The following is a 26,939-nucleotide window of genomic DNA, read 5'->3' on the forward strand; positions in this document are numbered from 1 at the left end:
CTCACCCCGGGGCCTGCTGTTCTGTCGGGAGAATTCCATATGTGTTCGTATTTCGTTAATATCAAAAGGTCAGACACTTTCCCAGCGCCCGGTGTGATCCCAGCGCGGGCTCGCAGGGTGGAGCTGCCGCCGCTGCCGGGGGTAAGAACTTGGAAAGGAGTGAGGTGGGAAAATCCCCCGAGCTTTCCAGGATGGACTCGCAGGGGAGACAGAATCGTTTGCTGAGCAGCCACGGAGACCTGGGGAAGGTGAAGTCTCGGGGCAGCAACTTTGCAGGCACCTTCATACAGGAGCACCTCCACACCTGTGGGATTTCCCTCATTTCTCCAGGCTGTGATCCCCTTTGGGGAGCTGTAGACAGATGAAGCTCTTCCTGCAGTAGCATAGCTTTACTACCAAAAGGGGCTGCAATGGTTAAATCACGATTTGCACCACTGTCCCAGACAGTTGTTTTTTCCCAGGAAAGCTTACTCTACCTACTGCAGGCTTTTGGCAGCCGAGGACGTTTGGGGAAGCAGAATATTTGCTGATAAAACTCACAGTGGTGGCAGACTGCTGTAAAGGACAAAGGTTTGAGATCTGATCTTGTTCTCTCATCTCCAGCTGAGCTTGGAGCTATTAAAGTAAGCTTCTGTATTTACATTACATGACTGGTATGATTGTACACACCACAGAGAAATTAAGACTTCAAAAAGCCATTCCTCATCATGGATGTCCATGGTTTATATGTGTGTTTTTATAGAAAAGAGTCTGAATTGTTTCTTGTTTACTTTGCTGAAAATCATAGTAAAGCTTGGATGGAAGTGTGAGGACTTAAGTTGTATTTGGTGAGGGAAAGCAGGCCTGTCCTGTGAAATGTCAAATTGTGCTGGTGTTATGAAACAGTAAAATTAAGAGTTATCTTGATATTAAGTGTATGGGAATATAGCTGAATTCAGCTGTCCTGGGAGACAGTAGTTGCCTGGATACCTTGAATCCTCCCAAAAAGCATGTTTTTGAAATTGAGGATGGATGCAAAGTGGCCAGTGAACAGCCATCAACACTGCACACCAGCCCAGTCCATGTAACCATGGCAGGGGAGGCAAAGCCAAACCTGGAAATCTCTTTGATCGAGTTAGCTAATTGCCATCACTGTAACGTGCTGTGACAGCCCTCCTGCCAGCTGAAGACACAACATAGACCTGGAGAATTATTGCGACACGTAACAATAATCTGAGAGATGAGCTGTGCATGCAGGAGATGCCTCAGGACAGAAGGAGGATTTTTAAAGTGGCCTGTTTTTCCCTAATACCTGGAGACCTTGCAGGTTTTCTGTAATGCATGGTCTCTTAGTGGGTTTTTTGAGTGTCTGGGGGCACACTGTATTTGTGTTTAGTTTTTTTGACTGACTTCTGATTCAATCTCCCTAACTTACTAAATTGCTGTACATTATGAATTCCTGTTGTATAAGGAATGGAAAATCATACTTAACTGCTTCCAAGCAGAGCAGAGAAAAAGATGATTCAGTGATATGCAAGTGAAATTTAAAAAAGAAATAAAATGCAGGTTGCTGCTATTCACAGCATGCATACTACTTCTTGTGAGGTTTTTTTCCAATTTAAGATCACTCCTAAGGTGAAATTGTACCTGAGAAAAGGAGTGGCTTCCTGCTGCTATTTAAGTCTAGTGTTACTGATTTCAGTGGGAGCTGCAGTATGGTTTTCTGTACTGGTTTCCAGAGTGCTTCCATGGATATGGCTGAATTGGTGAGTGTGAAGTTACCTCACCCAGAGCTCTTGGCCACCATGGCCTGACTAGAGCGAGTTAGCTTCTCTAAACATGGCTCACTGCAATGGGCAGGGACACACCTCAGGACACAGCCAGATTGCCCTAATTCCATCCAGATCCACACACCTGAGCCTGCCTGCAGATGGAGATGGGCACTTGCATGATATGTGTGTGCTGTCTGATCTCACCCTCACCATTTCTGAGCAAAACCAGATGCTTTATAATGCAAGAGGCACCCTGAGACCACCAAAAATTGTATTTGTACATATTCAGGGTAAATTGCCCGAGTCGGGCTTGTTACATGTTCCCTTTTGTACAGCTCTGTGCAGGATGGAGCCCCAGGGCAGAGCAGGGATACCCAGCTCTGCTGCCTGGGAACATGACACGTGCACTCAGTGATACAGAGAAGGAAATTTCATTGTGCAATGTGCACGCAGCAGAATCACTGTGACCACGGTAACATGATGACTTGTTTAATTTATTTTAAGGCTGACACACTTGCCTTGTTTTGTTGTGGGAGCCAATGATGTTTTATCTTCTCATGTGAGCCCCAGGAGAATAAGGCAGTGATTTTTTTTTATTTTTTTTTAAATCCAACTGTGTCAAGTGTGTAACTGAATAGAACACTGAGCTGGTTTACACTGACCTGAGCTCTCTTCTTGAGCAGACAAATAAGTCTCATGTTCGGTCAAAGCAGAATCCATTTAGTGTAATCCCCTTGCTGAGAACTTCCACTTAGAGCACTTTCTGAGGAAGAGGCCCAAAGCTTTATGAAGGATAACAATAACCTGGGACAGCTGGGCCTGGACATGTCTTTCTGACCTCCTCATCTTTTTATCAGCTGCTTCGTGTTCTAGAAAGTGAAACCACCAAATCATGGTACACTGATGGAATAGCCATAGGGTGATTACAACCATGGCCCTTTGCCTGCAAACTGCCACCATGTTTAAGAGAGAACAAAGTCCCATGAACTATCCTGCACAAGGAGATTTAATATCACTCTGTAGACATCCACAGGTACAGACCAAATGGTCTGCTCCTGTTGTGCTGTTCAACTGATACAACTGGAATGTCTCTAACAGCCCATAATGGTTTTTTTCCACACTGAAAGAAGTGCAGAGGAAGTAAACAGTGTGAGTCCTCCTATAGGTGTCTGAGCAATTTAAGCCACAGTGACACAGTGCCAATATCGAGAGATCGTTGTTAATAGGTTGCAGGGAAGGGTGTTCACCTTCTATTAAGTTTTTCACCCTTCCTGCATTACACAAGAGGTTAACCAATTACTACACTCAGTCCAAAGCACTGTTAGGAGCCATTTTCCATGTGACTGTATCTGTGGGAGGGAGCAGGACAGCCTTATGTGACAAAGGAAGTGAAGTCAGGTCAGAAAGCCTAAGAAAATCTGAAAAGTTCTTGTACTCCACCATACCCTGGCAGGCCTGAATGATGTGAGACTTTCCAGGACACCTAAAAGGCAACAGACTGCAAGGCTTTTTCACCAGCCTTTTTCACCAGACACTTTTTGGAGCTTTGCTGTGGCATCAGAACTGTTTATAAAGAAAACAGTCTGTCAGCTGGTTTAACCCCAGCTGGCAGCTGAGTACCACACAGCTGCTCACATGCTGTGGGATAGGGAACAAAGGAAAATGGGATCTGCCCCTTTACAGCTTGATGGCATTAGGATACACTGGGCACAGGTATCTGCTAGAGCCTTACACTCCTGTGGCTCTGATGTGCTAGGCCATCTGATCCACGAAGTCCCAAAAACCTGATTGGCCCTCTCCTCCACGGGGCTGGGCAGGGCCCCTCTAGTGCTGCTCTTGGGATTCTCTGCTTCTTGTGAAAATGGATTTGGAGTTTTTTCCATAGGATCAGGAGTAAGATTAGCTCTTCTGTGTGAGGAACTGCCCACTGGAAACTGGAGCAGCAATTTTCCTGAAAGAAGCCTCATTTGTGATTGTTTTTCCTTTGTTTCACAACCAGCAATTCTATGATATCATAAGCCAGTGTAATAAAGTACAACAGAATCAACCTTAGCCCAGCCCCCAGAGGTGATAAACAGCACAAAGGGAACTTGGACACCAAGTCATTGCATGACAAACCTGAGAACAAGCACAACAACTCTGAGAACAAACAAATCAACACTGCGACCAGTGACTATTAAATTAATATAATGAATGCTTGCAACAAATCTGTTTTACACATTCTGGTCAGATCTGTTGTTATCTCCACCCTTTGTGCCCCACATTGGGAACCAAAAAGGTCAGTCATAGTTTAACTCCATGCAGCAATCATGTACCATGCAATTGCTCATTCACCACCCCCACTTCCTGCTGGGATGGGCAGGAGGATGGGGAAAAAAGGGTAAAACCCATTGGTTGAAGTAAAAACAATTTAATAATTGAAATAAAATGTGATAAATAATAAAACTACAACTGCAATGAAAAACAAGACAACAAAAAGAGAGTAAGAAATAAAACCCAGTAGAGACAAGTGATGCACATCACAGTTGCTCAACCCACTCTGACTGGTGCCCAGAATGTCCCCAGGCAGCAGTCAGTGGCTCCTGGCCAACTTCCCCCATGCCTATGCTTGGCACAGTGTTCCATGGTATGAAATGTCTCTTTGGCCAGTTTGGGTGAGCTGTCCCAGCCAAGCTCCCTCCCAGCTCCTTGTACACCTGCCCACTGGCAGAGCATGGGAAACCGGAAAACCCTTGCCTTTAAGTAAGCAGGACTCAGCAACAACTAAAACATCAGTCTGCTACCAACATTATTCTCTCTCTCACTCCAAAACACAGCCCTGTACCAGATACTATGAAGAAAGTTAACTCCCAGCTGAAACCAGGACACAGATTAAAGCTAAAATCCAGCTACCATTATGATTTTAAAACCCAGCAGGACTCCAGATGTGTTTTACTAATTACTGCTGTAATAACAAATATGGTGTATTCAACCAGAACATCCATGTTTGTTTTAACATTCATTCACTGTATTATCAACTGTATTATTTTAATAGAATATCAAAAGTCTCAAAATTGCTTTTAGAATCCAGGTTCTCTTCCAAGAAATTCAATCGCTTTACATAAAAATAATATCAAGGTTTCAGTTACCAATTTCTACAATATTGATTTTTTTAATACAGTAGTATACATTATTTTCCAAATGGAATTCTTATGCAGAAGGCTATGCCCTGGTATTTTAGAGGTACTAAGTGATACTTACCTGTGAGGCATTTGTGTGTAAAAATCTATATTTGGAACGTAACTGTACAAGAAGTTGAAGTATCTGTTGAGAATATACTTTGTATAAAAGCTGGTAGTTCAGAACTTAATCAATTGCCATTGATTGTTCAGTAAACATATTCTACTCAGCACTGCTGAGCTTTTTACAAACAGAACAGACAATTCCTGATCTGCTCAAAAAGGATTAAAAACAGAAATGAATATACCTGTGATAGTGCACTGGGTGATATGTTCTTTGAAACAGGTGCAAGTTGCTTCAATAAAATAGTTGTGTGCCCAGATTTTCCCCTACCACTGACTAAATTTTAAAAGTCCTGCCAAAAGTCACTTGAATATTCATTTTTTAATCAGAATGAAGACTTGAAGCTAAGATTTTCTGGTAACTAACTGGTATAAATTGTTAGGATACAATGCACACTGGAAACGCTATAACTCTGTGGTATTGATATCTGCTGCATAAAAGGTTAAAAAAAACCCCTTACAAGTACAATTAGTCAACATCTGAAATTACAACTTTCCCAATGAGCATAGAAAATTATTTATAAATCACTATGGCCACAAATTTTGCAGTGTTTTGATTGCCATCAACTTCATTAAATAGGAGGAAACACAAGTATCTACCAAGTGACTTGCCTGAAGTCCCAGTGAGTCAGTGGCTGAAATAAGAACAGTGCCCTGCTCTCCTGCTTTCCACTCCCCACATCTCAGTTGCTGGTCCAGCATGGATTGAGGCTCCACACCAGGGAAGACCAGAGATCTTCCCTGGATACACCCCAGGAATTGGCAGCAGCTGGAGAGTGCAGGAGAGTGATATCCCCACAGGGGATAACTGAAGTTTATACAGGGCTCTCATTGTGCTCTGGCACCATTCACACTGCTGGGCAGGATGATCCATACCTGACTGAAGCTGACCAGTGCTCACAAGGAGTGTTCCTCCCTGATCCTGTCTCACAGAAGCTCAAGTCTGGAACACCAACACCCTCATTCTTTCCTGCAGACCAGCTGTGCCTGAATTATATATCCTGTGACACAGCCCCCTCTCCCCTCTGGCAGCAAGAGAAAATCATTACAATTAGAATTAGTTTAGATTCATTGTTCCTGTAACATCTGTGACTGTTGTTTCAGAACTACAGCACTATTTGGAAAGGTACATTGATAATAAATCAGTAGCAGAGATTATCCTTTTAGCCCAAATGCTAAAATACTGCATTTTAAAAATTAAAATTTCTTTCTTAGTCTACCACTTAGTCTAACAGTAACAGCTATGTTATTATCCTAGGGCTCTTACCAAGTTACATTTATAACGTAAGAATTTATTTGTAATAAACTGAAGATTCATGAATATTTTGTAAATTAAAATACTAGCACGGGAACAACCTACTTTTAATAACGTAGCATCTCCAAGCTCAATTAAAACACATTGCAGTAAAACATTTCAAGTGTGCAAACTGTGACAGCTACTTCTACAAGAGATTTTGCTTAAATAAACAAAACCATCACTATTTGCAAAACCAATCTCAGTAGAAACCTATAGAGATAAAAACCTTACAGCTAATTTTTGAGAAGTGAGGGGAAATGAACACTGGTGAGATTACTTGTCTCCCTTGGCTCCTCAGGGAGGACATTTTGTCAGCTCCCAGGGAACGTGTTTTGCTGCACTGGCTGTGTGCAGCCAAGCTGTGCAGACTGAGCGGGCAGAGAACCTCCTGCTGGGAGTTTTAATGTTTTGGTACAGATTCAGTGCAGCAAAGTAGGTCTAGAAACACAGCAGTGTCACAGAGAGAGAAAAAAAATAAATGCCAAGCTGCTGAGTCTGTTCAGGGCTGAGCTCATGTTTCTATATGGAGATTTTGGATAAAACAAGTCCCTCACCTTACCTGCAGTGAAACCCCATCACGACTGTCGGGATTACTGCCTCCTAAATGTGATCTGCAGATTGTGCTCATCAGCATCAGATGATACAGAAACAGCTGCTTAAACCCTCTAATCTAATGCATGAACAGAAGCAACCAAGGAAAGAACAAAATGGAGAAAAATCAAAACAAACAGTCAAACTTCTGCTTCATTTTTATTTGGCAGGAAATAAAAATCACTGTGGCAATATTCTGCAAGATGATCACTGGGGTTTATTTGCTAGGTGGCCAAGGGATTAGAAGGAAAACTGAAAAGTATTAAAATGAGCTTTTAATACACAGACCATCCAGAGCCATTGCTTTTTTACCATTTTTTTCTGCATTGCAGACAAGGCTGCACAATTATAGAAGCAGCTCAGAGAATTCCCCATGATACTGTATATTGATTCAGAAATGAGATTTCAGGTAAGGATCCATTTGCACAGATTTAACTACAGGTTTGGGATCACTGCAGCATCTGATTTGTTTCTTTCTGCAGTATAAACCAGATTATTGAATTTAATTAGCAATCAAAACTTCACATGGTAACAGAACTTCACATTAACTGAAAGGTGAAAAGACTTTCAAAGTTTGCAACAATTAAAACATTTTTTCTTTCCCTTTTCTTGTTTCTCTAAGGTGCTTTTTAAGTAAGTTAAAATACATTTATGACAAATCATCAGTCTGAGAATTATTTTCTTTGCATATCCGAAAACCTACCAATTTTCCCTTCTGAAACACTGCATAAACAAAAGATCTATTATTCTGAGTAACATTTCATGTTGTTATAAAGACTTTGATGTACTTCATTCCAGCTAATAAGAAATACACTAGAAAATGAACAATATGGTAACAGTAATGAAAATTTTAAAGTCAGTATTGTGTTTTGGCACACTTTCTAGGTGTACTAGTTCATGTTTAAAGTTCAAATGGTATTTTTGGAAAGCAGTACATTCCAACTTTGATTAGTGTAGCAAATGTATTTGCAAAATGCTTTGTACCAGAGATTTTGAGGTATATTAAAATAATTTTTGAAATGCAGATTTTCACAACTCATTGAGGTAAACAGGAAAAAGAGATGCACCAGAAATGATGGAGAGGGATTCTGGCCTAAGGAACAATCCTAAATTCCCTATTAAGGCAAAAACATAAGCCACAAACAGGAATTTTGCCAGAAAACAAAACAATTGTCTTTCAGACTTCCTTCACATAAATCCCCTCATATTTAAGGGCAAAAAGGCAGCTGTGAATAAGTAGGCAGAAGAACTCAACCTGTCTGTACCTTATAGTCCTTATTAACCTCTCTGATCCTTTCAGAATTCCACATCTTCTTCCAGCCTAATGCCTTTCCACAGGCAAACAACCACTGGACAACAATCACATAGGTCCACAAGTTATAAATACAATTACAGTATAGTGATATATAAAATTCAGTGAAGTCAGCATAATTTACAGTCAAACTATGCAGGAAGTGCAGAGGAAACCAATCCCCCAATCCGTCGTACAAAACAGTTTGCTGAAAATATGAACAAATCTTCTTCTGGGCGGAAATCAGCAAAGTAGAAAAAATAAAATGCACCTTCCTTGAATTTTATTTTGACTCTGTTTCTTCATCCATGAATTCAACAAGTGGAGCATGTCTGTTGGCCTGGGCACCTTCTTGGAAATTCACCTTTTTTATCACTCCTGCCTGGGGAGCCCTTATGGTGTGCTGCACAGAAACACAGCAGGAGTGAATAGCAGACAACTTGGGGGTTTTCCTCCTCTTTCTCTCCAGCAAATGCTAATATTACTCCTTGGTGCAATTAGAATCAAACACATTTAATTCCTTCGTCTGATGTGTTTTTACTTTAAACCCTCTTTTAAACATTATCCTAGTCTATTTTCAAGTTTTATTTTCTCACTAATATTTCATAAGTATACTGGGGAGAAAAATGCTATATAAAGTTGTATTTTGAAGTATAAAACAGCTGAACAATGTTTTACCTCACTAATATTTTTTGTTGTTGTAATAAATACCAAACAGAAATAATACAGTTTTAATCCAAAATGTTAATCAGAGAGCAGATTTGTTCCCTTAAGAGAAATCTGCAGATTTACTAAAGATATTTCTGTTTTCTGGCCAATAGGGGTCTTTACTGAGTAGATATTTGGCAAATGCAGATGAAATACAAATACAGCTACTAATTACAGTAAAGGAACAGCATGCTTACATACCAACCCCAAACTGGTCTGCTTGTTATTGTACCAGGTTAGTTTTACATTGTAGCTTTGCTTCTGGGTAGTTTTCTACAAAGGGTTAGTCTGATATCAAAACATTTAATATCAGATATTAAATCCTCACTTCTAAGCAGGGACTCATTTAAACAATAATGTGCTATTTAAATTTTACATTTTATAATTCAGTAACCTTAAAAAATAACTCAGATAATGTCAGTCTGAGATACCAGCTGAAGAGGCACAAACACATTTAGCATCCAACTGCAAAGCATTAGGGGTGTAGGATTTTTAGTGCACACAGTTTTATTTCATGGAATTTGAGTGTAATTTAAAAAAGAATATGATATGGGAAAGGCAGATTTTCTCAACAGTATTAGCTCTGCTGCCACAAACTGAGGTTTATTTTAAACTAATAGTAAAACCAAACCAGTTCAGGCTACAAAAACTGTAATTTAAGCAATCTGAGCCACAGCCAAGCACTGTGACCAGGTAAAACAGCCAAAATGCCAGTCCTCTGAATGCTGTGTGGGTAATTACACAGAATCTTTTGTGTGCTCCTCATAAAACTTTATGTAAATAATAATAAAAAGATTATACACAAGAAGACTCCTGTGCATACAAACTCCCCATTAGCTAAATCTCAGCCTGAAGTAGCTGCAGACATCCATGTGCCTGTATCACAACCAGGGAGCAAGAGATACACCAAGACAGTTTTCTGCTGGAAAAGTCAAAGGAGAGGAGAGGACAGAAGGCCTGACAACACCACCCAAATGCATGTTAAAACAGCTGCAGAATACCATGGATTATATAATCATCATTTGTTAGTAAAGTAACAGCAAATATAATCCTCTGAAATCTAGTCAGACACAAAACTCACTTTACAGCAGATGAAGTGATACAGACATCTGCAAGCTGCACTCCACACTATAATTCAATAATGCAACCAAAAATAATTAAATTTTGATCAGATTTTTATTTGCTCAGTAATTAAAACCTTTATATGTCACTTACCTCCATTTTCATAGCTATCATAACCATTAGAGGGTCTCCAATCTGAACCTTATCCCCTGCCTTCACAAACACCTGCAATTCAGGAGAAAATTGGGGGAAAAAAGTCACTTATGTCTATACCATTCAAAATCATCAGCTGGATCTTGACTAACACAATCCACAGAGTGTGGTTTTGCAAAACAGCCTCATATCTTCATTTTTATTGATCTGGGTATCTTAGTTCTCTAGATAGGGAATAGTTCTAGATAAGATCTCTTCAAGGGAAGTCAGAGTCTACAGAAAGAGGTTCAGGATCAGCTGACAGGAAAACCAGGAAGCCATTTACCTGTCAAAGAAGAAACACTAGAAGAGATGATGTATATTCTACTCTTTCAGGGCTTCAGCAATTCTACTTGGAGGAATTCTTCCTGGAGCCAATCCCTAAGCTCTTTAAAACAACATCCAGAAAGAAGATGGCAGAAGCCACCTCGTTTTTCAACAATTACTCTGATTTGGAGTGTTCATTCAGTATGTCAGAGATCAACATTCCATGTACTCCACCCTTCATGCCTTTTTATTAGTGGTTAAATCCTTCAACCACTAAATTCTCCTGTTGGAACTTTGTTACTGTACAGAGAATACACTAGACTTTGTGAGCAAAAGAAAAAGAAACAAACACACAGCTTAACAAAAAAGGCATTTCTGAGTATATTTTTGCAACTGCCTCTTGCATCTCACTCTTTTGTTAGATGAAAATGAATCAAACAGCCTGTAACACATCAGAGAGCTTTGACTTAGGAAGTAATTAGGATGAAGAAAAAAATAGTTAATCAGTAGCATTAGCTCAGATCTTCTTGAGCTCTAGAGAAAGAAGTCTGGAAGCCTTAAAAAGTCCTGGGTGGCTGCTGAAAACTCAGAGTAAACAGGGCTTTTTCCAATCAGAAGTCACACAGCACTGACATTTTTGGCCCCAATTCTTTCCTGGCATTACAGAAGCACCATTTCTGGCAGAGTGAACTTGGATATATTGGAGAATTCATTTCCCATCCACATTGTTATAATTACCTTTTCCACTGTGCCTGTCATGGGCGCCACAGCACCACTTTGCTCTGCCCCTGAACTCACTGCAGACAAGTATTTGGGCACAGGGAGGCCAATCTGAGCACTGCCTTCCTACAGAAAGAAAATCCAGGACAGGTGAGTTAACAACATGAAATAATAGCACCAGTATATGGGCAGACACACAGGGAAAGAATAGATCCAGCCTTAGGCAAACCAGTCAGCTCTGAGGGTGGCAGACCCTGGGGTGAGGGCCCCAGAAGGATGGCCATGGTCACTGCTTTGCCAATGTCTGATGCCTTGGAATCCACACCTGCTGTTGCTAAGGACCAGCAAGGAAGGCACAACCCCTGTGACAAAGCACCTCCACGTGGATCTTTGTACAAACCCCAAATTTGCACCTTCCTTCTTCGTGCAACAGTGCAGAAGGTTTTGGAAAATGCATAAAGGCTGTTTGCAGAGGGGGCAGGCAGGTTGCCTGCAAGAGACACATTGGCATCTTCATTGCCAAGCACTACCAGTGAGAGCTTCACAATTTACAATAAAATTAATTCAGTGCTAAATTTAGTCAAAAATTCTCACCATTATTCAAAGTCCCTTAAGTCCTCTCAGAGTTGCTTCCCAGAGTTTCTCAAAGACTCATTCTATCCCCCATTCATCCCATGCCCTAAATTATTGTACTTGCTAATGTTCTATACATTACAAATGTAAATACCTGACAATTTTAATACTTTGTGCTCCCCCCTCCTAAATCATCATTTCCAAATCTGATTCACCAATTGTATTTTACCTTTATAAAAGTAATTCATTTTCTCACTGACCATAAATCCAACAAGTATCAAAACATAATAGGTCAAAGTAAGAAACTGAAATTCTGATTCTCTTTCTCATTCTATTTCAATTTATATTTTTCATTTACATGGATAAAATTCTGAAATTTTAAACTTGTTATAATAAAGAAAGAAACTTTACCGGGAAGAAAAGATAAATGGTGTTGTCCAAAATGACCAACTTGGATTTAGACACTGTTCCATCTACTGAAGACCTCAAGTAAAGTGAATCACCTTCTTTCAAGATCTCTCCAGAAATCAGGAACGTTTTGTCTTGAATCTGAAAGTTAAATGCTTTTATAAGGACAAAGGTTAACCCTTCATGAACAATAAACCAAAAGACAGTATTTGTCCCCTTATAACCTGTGATTCTGCATAGACAGTTCTGGTATTAAAAAAATATATATTTTTTTAAATCTTATGTATCCTTTATTTTTCAGTTAAGGGACTGTTCTGTATCCAGTACAAACAGCTCAGCAAATTGTCTAATATGTTCACCCAGGACAACTTTTATCTTTAACAAAGAGATACTATTTCTCAAAAAAAACCAAAGAAAACCACCCCAGAATATTCAGTTTAGTGATGGTATTAAAATCCAGTATTTTTAATTTTTCCTAGCATCTTGACTTTCTTCAAGCTGAAGAATCCATACTGTTCAGCTGACATCATATTCCACAATGTTTTCTAACAGAGAGGTGACTTCCTCTGTCTTAGAAGCTCACAAGACAAGAACTGCAACATATTCACTAAAGCTACAAAGGAGCAGAGCAGTAATGGAAATAGTGTCAATGAGACACCAAAACTGCAAAAGAAAGACCAAGTAGAAAGGTCATTTATTTATGAGTAACCCTTCATCTGCATCAGTGGAAACTGCACCTGTACAACTGCAGCACACAGAGACTGCAGGAACAGAAACAGAAGTGCATTACATTTTACTGATATGTTTACTTCTGAGTCTGACATCACTGAGCACAGAATCAGAGACTTGCTGGTCTTTCAGGATGGTACAAGTAGAAGTACAACTCAAGTCTTCATTTATATAGTTGCAAATTATTTTTCCACTGAAAACACACATTGAAATCATCCTGTTGATCTGACACTGATCCCTGAGCAGAAAACTGGTTTTCTGAGCACTGAGTGCCTGCCAGTTTGATGGCCCAGCCACCTGCTCTGGTTGATTTGCCTCAGGACAGATTCTGTAACACTCCAGAGGCACTGTCCTGCTCATAATTAGCTCCCAATTATGTCTTTACATTCCTTATCTCCAGCTTCTCTCCATTCCATGTCAACCCCCACTCCTCCTTCTTCCCTAGGTAAAGGTTTGAGTCACCCAAAATATGTTTATACCCTTGAAAGCACAGTAATTTTTCTAGTACACTCATCTCCATACAGTCTGATCAGTTCATAAATACTTATATCCAGTTAATAAATACTTCTCTTAATTCTATTTTTCTGAATATTAAAACAAGAAGCAGAACTACAGAGAGACTGCATTCCTGAGTATGCATTCATTCTGGGCGCCAAATCAGAGGGGAAAAACCATTCAGCTACAGGTGATGCAAGAAGGATATTCAACAGCCAGCCAAACACAAGCCCCTTAAGCCACAAGTGGAGACTCTCAATGTGCACATAAAATTATCTACATCTAAGGCATCCTGAGCTGTACACTATAGGAGCTCTATAGCATGGACAAAGAAGCCAATTCTATGGGGTATCATTCAATTATCTAACCAGAAGATTCCTCATCTCATTTGGTAATCACTCTCCAATTTCCATCTTCAAAATAAAATGTTATCTTGCAGATAATGCTCTAGAAAGCTTTTATTTATCCCACAGGAGATCCAGTCTCACGCACAGAATAAAGCAGGAGTCCTGTGGAAAAAAAGGCTTTTTAAATGCAGATTTAAATCTAACTTCCCATGTTTTAGAAAGAAAAAAATGAACACGGAAAATAAAGAATAAGACCTTTAAATACTGAAAATACAAATACTTTTTAGCCTTATTTTCAGAAGCATTTTAATAACTCTTCCTTGCCAATCCAGCAAAGATAATTTCAGGTCAAAGTAACAGTTTATAGCAATGGCTACAAGCAAACTAAAAATAGAATCTTGTATCTGTAATCACCAAGCAACCTTAGTAACAATACTAAGAGACATCTACAAAAAAAGGACTCTTATCTAATGAAATATCTGAAAAAATTATACTTGTACCTGCATTTTGTATGACCCATCTTGATTGTAACTTATAGCTACATCCACAACTGTCCAATAAAACAAAATATGCATTTGTGAGTAGATTTAATTATAGTATTTAGAGAATGATGACATAAACAATATTAAGTCTTTATTGATAAAAATGAGACATAAAAACACTAAGAAAAAAACAACTCTTTTCATATTAGCTTATTACACACTGCAGATTTCATACTGAATTCCAGACAATTTTTCTTTCAAAGATGACCACCTGAAATTATGTTCTGAAATCTGTATTAAGTTATCCAGACAGAAAACAACTTAGTGAGGGGTGAAAGTACTGAGCACTTTGGCACCAAAATGAAGTTTGAAATAGTCACTAGCACTCAGCTCTTTTTAAAAACTCAACCACATTAATTTAAATGAACATTAGTAGTAATTTGAATTTGGTTCACATGTCCTCAAGATCTAAGTGTGGATTAAACATACAAGTCTGTGAATTCCCAGGTTACACTGCATAAAACTCATACTGCTTCTATTTGCTGTTTCTTAGCCTGAATTTTCAAGCACCAATTAAAATAACTTTATCCATCAAGTACCTCCTTTCACTTCACACACTTCTTTATTAACTTACTGTTTTCCCCATCCAGCAGAGACAGTTTTCTAGTGTAACACATATTTATTCTTCTACCAGTGCTGGATGCAAATGGCGAGAATTTATCTAAAAGACAAAATACACAGGGTACATTATTTTCATTCTGCTTTGGCAAAACACAACACTTAGAACTTACACCTTAAAATCACTGTCCTACTGTTACTATCATCATATTTATGTATTTATATTGCACATAAAATTTGGGGAACCACTGCAGTCCCTGCGAGTGATAATCTCTCGATCTCTAACACTGAATAAACTGATGCTGTGTAACCTACAGACAACATGACACTAAAGAAGGGCTTTGGCTATTTTCCATTAACACAGCCTCGAAAAGGACCAGAGAGCATGGGAATTCAACTACACCACAGCAGGTTCTGATTAACCTTCAGGTGAAGGTTCCATTAAACCCCACTGCTCTCCCCCTCTGAGCAGAGTCAATTTTCTGACTGAAGACCTTGGGCCAACAGGGGAATAACAGAGGCAGAAGGTCACTGTTTGTGCTTATCAAGAGCAAAGAGCTCCCACTGTCACTGACCATGAATCCCAAGGTCTTTCAGACAGTGCCTGTCTGAAGTGCTTTGGGAAGTACTCTGGACGTTACAGTGGTGATACATCCCATAATCTGTCCCTTAACAAAAGTTAGTCTGCTCTGTGTGTAAACACCTGGGAGATGCCAGAACACAGAACCCTGAGCAGCCACAAAGTAGGGCAAAGAAAGAACATGTAAATGAAATAATTGCACATGAGCTCACAAAATAAAACAACGATCCTTACCATCTGACTGATCTCTAAAAGCATCTGTTAGCATTTTCTCTTTCAGTATGAGCCCTAGAGCTGCCTGACACACAACTTCATGTGGAGTTGCCTTTTTGGTTGGAAATAGTTCATCATGGTGTTGAGGAATGAAATTAGTGTGCACATTTCCAGCCTCAAACTGTGGGTGTCCTGACAGGCTCAGTAAGAAATCAATATTAGTGCTTAATCCTACAATCTGTAAAGAAACAGAAGCATATTGCCAAATTGAGTTATGAATGTGCAGCTTCCTGCTCAACTTATGCACAGATAAAAGATTAATATTTTTTTCACGTAGCACCATTGAAACAAAGTTTATCAATAAAATGTAATTCATTCAACTTGTCTGTTTTATTATCAATTAAACCATTAACTGTAAAAAGACAAAAAATTAAAACCAAACAAAAACCAAAAACCCAAGAGCTGCTTTCTCAAAAGCACTGTTTTCTAAATGCTGCCTTTGTCTACTGTGAAGTTGAGACAAGTTTCTCAGCAATAGTAAATAATAGAAAGTAATTTCAGAAAAAAACCTACTCCTTTGGAAAACCATGCTCTGAGTATTTAAAAGAACATTTCTAACTTGACAAGTGCTTCTTATTAAATATGATTTACAATAGTTTCAGTATCCCATATTTCATCTTTTAATAGTAACAAGTGGGAAGAAGGACTTTTAAATCTACTATATACTATCCATTTCCTTTATTGCAAAATACCTACTGAAACAACACCATTATTTCAGAGAAACCAGTGAAAGTGGTAACCATGTTACGCTGTCAACATTTACTGACAGAACGAAGAAAATTCCAGAAAAAAATCAAGAGAATCCTCTTTCCCTTACAGTAAATTTCACTTTTAATTAAAACATTAAGGGGCCCAACATTTTCAGTACCTCAGTTACGTTCATGCTGTTGATTTAAAAGTGTAAATTAATTCTGCACAAGTAATATTCAGTCTCACCTCAAGCCAAACCTTCTGAATTCCGCTTTTGAAAACAGATATAATACCTGTAGTTTTCATAGGGGAAAAATGGAATGTTTCTTAAAAAGAACTGACAGCATATTTCTTTACCACACGTATAGTCTAAAAATTTAGTTCTTTTTATAAATTAAAAATTACAAGCAAACATTATCTCACACAAATTGCACCTAAGAAACACTTTAAGTCTGAGAAAGCTCACACTACAATTGAAAAGGTAGTTTAGCCTTACTGTTCTACAAAGTCCCAGATGCATCATCCAATTGAAGATACCACAGACTTAAAAATCTATTTGTAAAACTAGACTTCACTCTTATTTTTCTCACTCCACCAATGAAAACAGTTTGCAAATTAGGAAAAAATACAACTTCTGCAAACAACTAATGAATTTGAAATGATAGTGGCAATTCTCCCTCTTGGAAAGCACTTTTGTTTTACTGCAGTATTTTATGCCCAAGCTGTGAAATCCCACTGGGTTCCTCCCACTTACATTATACTGGTGCAAACTGTAGCGCAGCTTTCTGAGAGCTGCCTGTCGGTCCTCAGCCCAAACAACCAGCTTTGCAATCATGGGGTCATAGTGCACAGAAACCTCATCACCTAAAATGTGTAAATAAAATAAAAATGCTGTAACATGAAACTAAATAGCTATGAAGGTTGGTAATGCAAAGTACTGGACACCACATGGCATCCTACTTGGGCACAACTCATGGCCACATTTCTCTCAAGATTAAAGTTGTTGAAGAACATGGGGATGTGACCTGGCATTTCAAGTTCAAGGACAACTTCAGGACAGATTTTTATAAATTTTGTAAAGGTAACATTACTCAAATTGAAATTTCTTTATTGCAATCAGAATGCAGGATTGCTAAATAGTGAGGAAAATATCATCACCATGAGCCAATGAACATTAATTGAGGTACAGGTAAGGAAGAGGGAAATAAAATACTCAGTGATTGACCAAAACTACATGGAAAATCACAAGAAAGAATAATTCTGTAGAGATTTGTCGTTATAACAACACTCTTTTAGACAAACTTATTGAGGCCAAAGAGGGAAATGCTTACAAAGGAAAGATCTTGATGTTAATTATTTCTTCTTACATCACTGCCTTTGGTTTTACCTTGCCTGACTCCAGTCTCTATCCTGGTGAAACGATCTGCTGGGGGGGTTGACAAGTGCAACAGTGGCCCAGCTCCTGGCATAAAGTTATTATTAGGGTCTTCAGCATATATTCGAGCTTCAAATGCATGGCCCTGGAGCAGGATGTCTTCCTGCATTAGAGGAATCTTCTCTCCTGCTGCAACCTGAAAACAATAGTTTTTTTCTTTAATGCAGGATCAGTATTTTGGAGTGCTGATTTATGAAATATTTAATATCTTTCTTCTAAACATAAACAACTAGAAAGCAGATAAAAAAAAGCACAAGAAGAAAAGAAGTGCCAAGACCACTGAACCTTTCCACCTTCTCTCTCTTCCTTCCAATGTTATTTGATCCCTGCTCTCACTCAGCATTCAATGCTCCATTCCCAGATCAGGAAGACAAATGTTCCTTCTTTTTGCATCAGCATTTGCCATTTTAATTTTCTTTCTGATTACACTAAATACTACCCCACCCTTAAGCTCACACTACTTAAGCTGCTGTCCTCACTTCTGGATTTATCCAACCAGAATTTAGGTTTTCAAGTTCCCCAAAATCCAAAACTTCCTGTGACCATCCAAATGTGTGAGTAATCTCTGCAAACTGGGTGAGTGAGGAAATCTCCTGCTCCAGTCCACCCCACTGTACATTTATTTCAGAATGTGGCTATACTGGTATAACACCAGACATGTTTTTGTAAAGATTTTTTCCTCCTATGGCCTGATCCAGGAATGATTTTTGGGCCACAGATACATTTGAATTAAAGTTTTTTTTAAATTTTCAGCATAGCAAGGGAAAGATCAGTGCACTACTCCCTCCTACTTCCCACACTCTCTGTAATGTCTCTAAATACACTTTAAAAAATGTTTTCTCTCTACACAGCTGGGGGAAGACTGGTTGAAATTCAGAGCACCTACACAATGCTCTGCATCCAATACAGCAATGTGAGATGTTCCTGTGGAGCAAAGGAAACCCTACCCTGTCAGCTAAGCAGGAGATGAGGATCTGGAAACCCATCTGGCCTCTCAGGCAGTGTCACAGAGCACTCAGGAGGAACTCCACGTGTAAAATCAAATAACACTCACCCTAAGTTGCCATTCCACCAAGTCTGTTCCAGTGATCATCTCTGTAACTGGGTGTTCTACTTGCAGCCTGGTGTTCATCTCCATGAAGTAAAAATTATGTTGAGAGTCCATAATAAATTCGACTGTTCCTGAGGTATTTAACACAAGGACACTTCACCAAAGAGCATCTTAGGTATCCGTTTATGGAAAAGACACCTAAGACACTTAATTCATTTATGCCAAGGTAAGACTATAATTTCCAAATCAGACACACTGAATTTCATTAAATTCTACACAAGTTATCTAAAAGAGTCACAAAATTGAGGTCTGAAAACAGAGAGGTTGTTTCCTTGGACATTTACATAACCTGTGTTGTTTAGTAGCCATTCTCTACAGTAAGAACTGCATTTCATTCGCACTTTAAAAAGCACATCAAGACTGTTTAAAAGTATTCTGAATATTCATAGGCTGTGTAATTTTTTTTAAACAAACATCCAAAGAAAGCAGTGAGAAAACAAAGTAACAAACAATTTTAGGAGGTTATTTTTCATATGGGAAATGATGTGGACTTTAGAGCGAGTTGTGTTTTTCTTTTAAAGGCTTTACTGTTTGCATATAAAGTATTATCCTTTGTATGCTAAAAGAGAAAATACTTCCTCCTTGCTCTGCTCAAACTTACTAATTCATAATGCTCACTTTGCAACAACAATTGAGTTGATCAAACTACCTGCTCTGAAATTTTTTCTTTTTATCCTTCTGCTGCCACTGATCTTGAGCTCAGGTCTGCTAATTTCAATCTGTAATTACATCAGAATTAACTACATGATTACTTGCTTAAACCTCAAAAAAATTGGGGGATGTGTGTCACGCTCTAAAACAGTCAGATGCCATTTGCTTGAGACTTAAAGTCTCATTAAGTTAAAAGCTGCAACTCCCCAGACTTACCTGCTCCCACGTAATTCACTGCTTTAGCTGCTTTGACAGCAGCTTCTCCAAGCCTCCTTCGAACCTCTGGACTAATTCCTGGCTGTAAATCATAATAATAATAAAAAGATGACAAACTATTGTTGTATTTGGTGATAATAAATTTGGTATGCATGACTATTTCACAGTATTTAATAACTGCAGTGAAACCCTATTCTATGTTACACTTGAAATCTACATAATATTTCCTTGAGAATCATCTTCCCAAAGAATGTAGCTCTTTTCAATTAGAACATGTTCTGGAGCAAAACTAAAACAGGTCTGAGAATCACAAATGAATTGTTACCCACTACATACATCCCATGGGGGATAGCAGTTACTTTAAAAACATGTCAGTTCAGAAAAAATATTAACAACAACTCTCTGCTCACCCCTGGTGCTTCTTCAATGATTTTCTGATGTCTCCTCTGCACACTGCAGTCTCTTTCAAACAAATACACTGCATTGCCATGCTGGTCACCAAATACTTGGACTTCAACATGCCTGTTCCATAAAAATAAATGTTTTAATGTATTTCAACAAAGCCCCAATCAGACTTTAAACTTGCACACTTCAGTAGGATTTCTTATAGGTTTAAGTCTCTGCCCTCAAAAAAATGCCAAAAATTTAGAAGTGAATAGAAGTGAGGCTGCTACTATGCAGAATTTCAACTGTTTTAAACCTACTCAAGCTCCTAAATGAAACAGGATTCCTAATACCAATGACTGCAGTGAAATCTCACAGGTTGCAGGATAAGCATATATTTGAAGGCTGCTATCTCTTTTTCAGTTATTGCAATAAAAGTAAAATCACTATTAATTAGATAATGATTATTTGCCTTATAACTTACTGTGTGGCAATTCACAAGAGACTGCAGCAGCCCTGGCTCAGGAATAACATTGTTTACTTCAAAACACTATTTCAAAGGACAACTATCAGGTGGCAGAACTTTAATCTATTAAAAAACTAATAAAAATACTGACAAAAAAAAATAAAAATACATTCTGACAATCCCCTGATGCTGGCAAAAGAAATTCCCCAGGAATAAGTTTTTTCTCATGCCCACCTGACAGCATAAGCAGACCCTCAGATTCTTTAGAAAAAAATGTTTTCCTTGCAGTGATGCTTCAAGGAAAAACAGATGGAAAATACAAGAGTATCAAACAGACCCCTGTGAGTAGTTCTTTATAAAAAATAAATTAGTTCAGTTTCATGGGCCAGGCATGAACTAAGCTAAGATTTTCACTTCTGCTTGAAATATCAAAATAGAGGAAGATTAAATAACTGGTTTAGGACACCTGAGGGCAGCAGAAACACCATCACAGTTTGACTCAGGTCTATAGTTTTAAAAATTATAGAGAGGTTTTTTTTCTAAATGTAAATCAATTTTAGAAAGCTTACTCACTGCCATGTCTCCCAAGCAGTAGTATTTTAATTCCTGTCATTCAAAACAAAGCCACTACAAGAAATTCAATATATTATAAACAATTTTGACCAAATTAAAAACTTCCATAGTGCAAATCAAACATACAAGACAAATTTTCATGCTACTATTAAACCAATTATGTTTATTTAACAGTAGAATAAGCATTACAGTGTTTATATTGAAACATCTATTTCTTACCTTGGATTATCTACGAATTTCTCAATCAGCATTGCATCATCATTGAAAGACTTCTTTGCTTCTCTCCTTGCTGATTCTAGTTGGTCCAGAAACTCCTTTTCTGAATGAGCAATTCTCATGCCCTAAAATACAGGGAAAAAGCTGATCTAAATGTCTAAAAATACAGAACAAAATTAAAATCCTTGTTACACACAAACCGTGAGAAAAGAGCTAAAAAATAACACTTTTTCCTCCTGTCATAGACTTCAGGAAAAATTGTGTATGAGCTTCCAGTAAGATAATCCGACTAAGTCCCACTGAAAGTGCTATAAGAAGTGTAAAAATAGATACTATCATTCCACTGATATGTGTGAGCACAAAATTCAATTTTGTTATCAAATATAATAGGAATTTTCCAAGGTTGGCAGAGAAAAACTTTTTATTACAGAACAAATATTGCTATTTTGGAAATAACTAAAATTCTCTATATTTAATTTTTACAGACATTTATTTCACAGCAAAATCACATTTAGACTGGGAGTTTACCAGTCATTAAAAAGTCCCTAAACACAAAATACTTACAATGGTATTTCTAATCACTTCTTATGCAACACTTAAAACTGTTAGCAAAAGAAGTCACAGAAGCTATCACAGAGTAGCAATTTAAAGTCATCTAATTTTGCACAAATCCACAGCACAACATTTCTGCTTATGTGAATTACTGGAGATCCACTGAAATAAGCAAAACTCTCCCAGTTTATTCCAGCTACTCATCTTCTGCACATCAAAGGGAAATGAGATTTCATAGCGCTAGGACGGACATTAATAATAAATTTTAACAAAAGGTACATTTCCAGTTTTTGTTTTCAGATTTCTTTTAGAATATCAAGTTACAGATGCTGAGACATGACAGCTTTACAGCATGTGATGAACAGATTAATTCCTTACCTTCCCTCCACCCCCACGGACAGCTTTAATCATTACTGGGTATCCAATTCTCCTGGCATGGTCCTTTAGACATTCATCAGACTGATCTTCTCCATGATAACCTTCAACAACAGGAACGCCAGCAGCAGACATTATAGCTTTGGAAGTGCTTTGACAGAACAGTTTTATATTTAGAATGATAATTATATTTTGTCTTACTTTAAGCTCCAAACCTGTATAAAGTCCCCAGTGTTAATTCTCTTCATGAAAATAGCTTCACAGTAGACCTCAACAGGACTACTTGCATGGGTGGGCTACACAGGATTGGACTGTAATTCAGCACATGCTTCAAACAGGGATTTTTGTTTCTCCAAGCTCTCCACATGGAAGCAGGATTACATTTCAGTTTTACTGTTCTTTCCACATTATAGAGGCCAAAACCTAGTGTTTTCAGACTAAAACGCCGCATCCTGTCAAAACTACATTGAAAGTTGTACAAGGGCAAAACTCTTTTCATTAAACAGGCTGCATTCACACCACCCATAAAACACTCCAGCATAACAACTCTAACCTCCAAAATGCATGCAAAGCTTGTTAAATTACTGAGGCAATTTACTATCACATTATGAGGTGATAAAAAAATTAATTCTCTCTAACTACTATTTTATAGCTCCTGTGTCAGTAATAACTTCATTTCCATATTTTTGATTTATACTTCATACCTTAAAAGCACTTCTTTGATCTAAGTAGCTAAGAATAATATCCTCTGTGATGAACTGAACTTGTCACCCCATTTTACATGAGGCACAATAACCCTGATGATTTGGTGTTTCTTTTCCACTGCTCTTTTGACCAATATACAAGACATCCAAAATAACTGCTGAACCTTTACCTGTATTACACTCTTTGCCTCAATTCTGGAAAAGTAGAATCATTACTTATCTAATTACTAAAATATCAACAACTGAACAATCTTGACCGTTTACATCTCTATAGGAATCTATGAACCTCGAATTTATTCCTTTGAAGAAAACCATAGAAATACAATGAAAATTGACAGAACAAAGCAATTACAGAGCAACTGGCTATTTGTTAACAAAATCAGCTTTGCCAACCTGTAAATTGCATAACCAAGTAACAAATTAGAAACAGATACCTCTTAATACCCATATCTCTGATAGCAGATGAAGGTGGACCTATGAAGATGATTCCATGTTGCTTGCACAGCTCTGCAAACTCTGTGTTTTCTGAGAGGAAACCATAACCTGGATGAATAGCCTAAAATAGAATAATGTTACCAGCCTATTTTTTGTATCAATTTAGCTTAGAAAATTCAGGAAATTCAGTAGAGCATTAAGGAAAAGCAAGATGAGCAAAAAAAAAAAGAACTAAAGACATGGAAGTAACAGAAAATTTAAGGTCTCATCTACTTACCTGTGCTGCTGAGACCTTGGCCACCTGCAGTATTTTGTCCATGGCCAAGTAACTCTGCTGTGAGGGTGGTGGACCAATGCAATATGCTTCATCTGCCTGTTTTATAAAAAATATATACAACAGAGACTGCATATTAGCAAATTTAACTGAGTTTCTGAGCTAATTACATAACTGATCAGACTGCAGTTTAAATCACTGCCTTTCCTCATGGAGAGGCTCAACTGGGTGAAACACATTGGGACTTTTTTCCTAAAATGAGAGTCTATTCTCTAACCTCTGGCTGTCCAGAGTTAGAGAGTCAAACTTGAATGCACCTCCTAATAAGCCGTCAGGTGTTGAGACAGACACCAGGCAAACTTTTCATCCATTCAAGGAAAACTTGGCAGTACCTCTACAGAAATGAAAATCAACTGCATCAGCACCCAAACCTGCTTTCACATAGAATATATCAATGACAAATACTGTTGTGGATGAACATCAATCACAAAGTTAAGGAATATACTTCACCATTGCTACATGCATGGAATTCCTGTCTGCTTCACTGTAAACTGCCACAGACTTCACCCCCATTTTCTTGGCTGTTCGCATCACCCTGCAGGCGATTTCTCCTCGGTTTGCAATAAGGATCTTCCCTATGCTGTGACCTCCTGTTTGAAAGGATGAAGCACAGTAAGAAACCAATCCACAAAAACATTCCTGGAAACAAAGCAATTTTTAAATTCTGATTTCTTTTACATTATTTATAAAGTAGATGCTTTTCTTCCAATAATGAGAAAACACATTTCACCCAAAAGCATTCCCATGCAACGCTTGGGGTTTTTCCCTGGAGTCCTTATGCAACAGTATGTTTAAGCTTTTTTTTTTTCATTTTTAGAATCCAAAAAATATATTCTAACCATAAAAAAAACCCCTTACTTCTACATAACAGTTGATTTGTGCTTATATTTGTGCTTTCTGGACTAACTAGGAAACAATCCAGTCTGTGTTGTGTGCCTCACAACAGAAATGATTGACAATTTTGGAAGAGCACTGTTCCCTCTTGATACACAGTCACAAAGAGATAACAAAGTATCAAGTTTTTGTTGCTTTGGTTTTTTTCCGCAGTAACTTACAAGGTGGGACAAAGTCTCATGACAGCAGCCACGACTTGGTAGCAGTATAAGGCCAGCACTGCCAGAGACTTCTCAGCCAGAACTAAATAGCTTAAAACTAAACAATAAAATGAAAAAAGATCTCTGAATTCTCAAACATAACTTTTTAGATAACAGGACAACAGACTGAGTTTAAATCATCTTGCTAAACACCTTTACTCTCCTTCATTTATTGCTTAAATACCACTGTACTTATAAAACAATTCTCACAGACTTTGCAACATTTGTATCTGAAAAGAACTCAGAGGAAAACATCTCAAAAATAGTTTTCACTAAGTTCCATATACCTAAATATGATGGATAAAATTATACAAACTGCTGTTTAAACATTAAGGATGATTTCTGTTAGGTTAGCTACAGGTTACTGTTCTCAAAAACTGTGAAGATACTGAATATTCAAAAACCCTGCAGTCTTTCAGTAACTGGTAGTCTAAAACTGGCCGTAAAACCATCCACATTACACAGCATTAAGCTAGTAGCCAAAGGAGTTAAATTTCATACCTATCGTTGAGGCCCTTTTCACAAATATTCGTACTTGGTTCCATTGCCTGTGCAATTATAAACAGACAGAAGCGTTACAAGGGCATATGAAGAAGTGACAACTGATCTATTTTCAGGTGAGAGAAGGGCAGTGCTGAGACCGCACTGAAAATTCTGATACATCCATTTACACAGAACATATTCAGGCACAACAAGGAAAGTTGTTCAAACTTCACCAGACTTCTCCTTAAGTACTTTCATTTGGACACAACAAAAATTATCCCCTTGCTTTTTTAGTATCATTCAAACAGAAATAATCAAAGGGTTTCTCAAACAAGAAAGAAAACTCTTTTTGGTGGGCAGAACAGCCAACAACTTGCATTTATTACAGTGAGGCAAATACTTGTGAAGTATTTGGGAAAGAAGACTTGAACAACCACAAAACAGAAAAGCTTTAAAAGGCGACAGGAGCTGTTTCTGTAGAGCAAAGGTGGAAGACAAAACAATGTGAAAGAGCTACGGAGTCTATCAGGAATGGAAAGTTAAACTTCAAATGATTCATGCTAACTAAATGAGATACCGGAGGTGAAGAGGCTGGATAGAACTGTGAAAGCAAACTCCTGGCACTGCTTTAATTAGTATGTAAATCAGTGCCGGAATTCTGGATCAAGTCCAGCATTTTTTAGGCGTTATCGGACCAAAGACACGGGGCACCCTCGGCACCACCCAACTACAGCTGATTATAACCGCGGGACGAGGAGCTGTGCGTGTCCCGAACAATGTACACACAGCTGGCATGGCCAGCCGCTCCCCCGGGCAGCTCCACGGGACCTGCGGCAGCTGCCACGACTCCCTAAAGCCCCCGGGAGGGTTTATTTGCTCTTCTTTCCCACAGAGCCGCCCGGCCTTCCTGCATCCCCCTCGGAGCCCCTTTCCTGCCCGGGCAGCGGGCTCCGGCTCGCTCCGAGCAGCTCCCCCGGGCACCAAGGCCGCCCCCGGCCCGCACTCTCGGCCGCCCCCGGCCCGGCTCCCCTGCCCGCTCCCGGGCCGCTCGGGTCCCCGGCCCGCACTCACAGCCGGCGCAGCGCCCCGAGGCAGCCGCGGCACCGCTCGGCCAGCGCCATGTCGGGCAGCGCGGGCGGGACAGCCCTGAGGGGGCGGGAGGGGCGGAGGGAGCGCGTCACGGGGCGGAGAGCCGCGGAAATGGCTCTCGGGGGTGCTGGGTGACAACGAGAAACGGCGCTGAGAGGGGACAGGGAATGAATTTCATTTAAATGTGGAACGATGCGCGCCGCCGAAGGGCTGCCGGCCCTGTGGGTGCGCGGGCTCAGCGGAGCGGGTTCCTTCAGGAATGACATCCGGGGCTGGAATAGCGTGGCGACACACGAACGTGAGGGTTGTTGGGAAGGGCGCGGGCATCCTGGGATAACACAGCTTTCCTGTGCCCGGGATCGGGTCCTGCATCAGAACCGCCTCGGGCAGAAGGAGAGGTTACAGGGTGGGATCACAAAGCCGTCAGGATCAGTCCTGTTCCCTCACGCTTTGGAGCTTTGCAGTT

General features: G+C 39.1%; 1 protein-coding gene across 2 annotated transcripts; it reads right to left on the bottom strand.

Moving 5' to 3' along the window:
* Positions 1-8,482: 8,482 nt before the first annotated feature.
* On the bottom strand, positions 8,483-26,553 carry MCCC1 (methylcrotonyl-CoA carboxylase subunit 1). Of its 2 annotated transcripts, XM_085069124.1 has the most exons (19): positions 26,456-26,553; positions 25,403-25,449; positions 24,258-24,397; positions 23,751-23,846; positions 23,473-23,594; positions 22,338-22,485; positions 21,411-21,532; positions 20,179-20,290; positions 19,769-19,850; positions 18,845-18,972; positions 17,743-17,926; positions 17,110-17,219; positions 15,627-15,843; positions 14,829-14,915; positions 14,213-14,262; positions 12,145-12,282; positions 11,179-11,286; positions 10,135-10,206; positions 8,483-8,614 (listed from the first exon to the last, which is right to left on the bottom strand). In XM_085069124.1, the coding sequence occupies exons 1-19, from the start codon at positions 26,503-26,505 to the stop codon at positions 8,495-8,497; spliced, it is 2,133 nt and encodes a 710-aa protein (XP_084925250.1). In that variant the 5' UTR covers positions 26,506-26,553; the 3' UTR covers positions 8,483-8,494. The 2 variants fall into 2 exon arrangements, with proteins under 2 accessions (XP_084925250.1, XP_084925251.1); XM_085069125.1 differs by lacking the exons at positions 8,483-8,614; positions 10,135-10,206; positions 11,179-11,286; positions 12,145-12,282 and adding an exon at positions 12,319-13,874.
* Between the last annotated feature and the right edge of the window lie 386 nt (positions 26,554-26,939).

This window comes from Lichenostomus cassidix, chromosome 9 (genome assembly GCF_008360975.1).
Source record: "Lichenostomus cassidix isolate B80296 chromosome 9, HeHo_3.0, whole genome shotgun sequence".
NCBI classification, from domain to species: Eukaryota; Metazoa; Chordata; class Aves; order Passeriformes; family Meliphagidae; genus Lichenostomus; species Lichenostomus cassidix.

What these genes read in the sequence shown, in the direction of transcription:
- MCCC1 (XM_085069124.1), bottom strand. Translation starts at nt 26,505, where the DNA reads ATGGCGCTGGCCGAGCGGTGCCGCGGCTGCCTCGGGGCGCTGCGCCGG. An exon ending in ATTCCATGCATGTAGCAATG is followed by an intron (nt 23,847 to 24,257) that starts GTGAAGTATATT and finishes TTTATAAAACAG; the next exon opens with GCAGATGAAGCATATTGCAT. An exon ending in TCATTGAAGAAGCACCAGGG is followed by an intron (nt 19,851 to 20,178) that starts GTGAGCAGAGAG and finishes TATGATTTACAG; the next exon opens with CCAGGAATTAGTCCAGAGGT.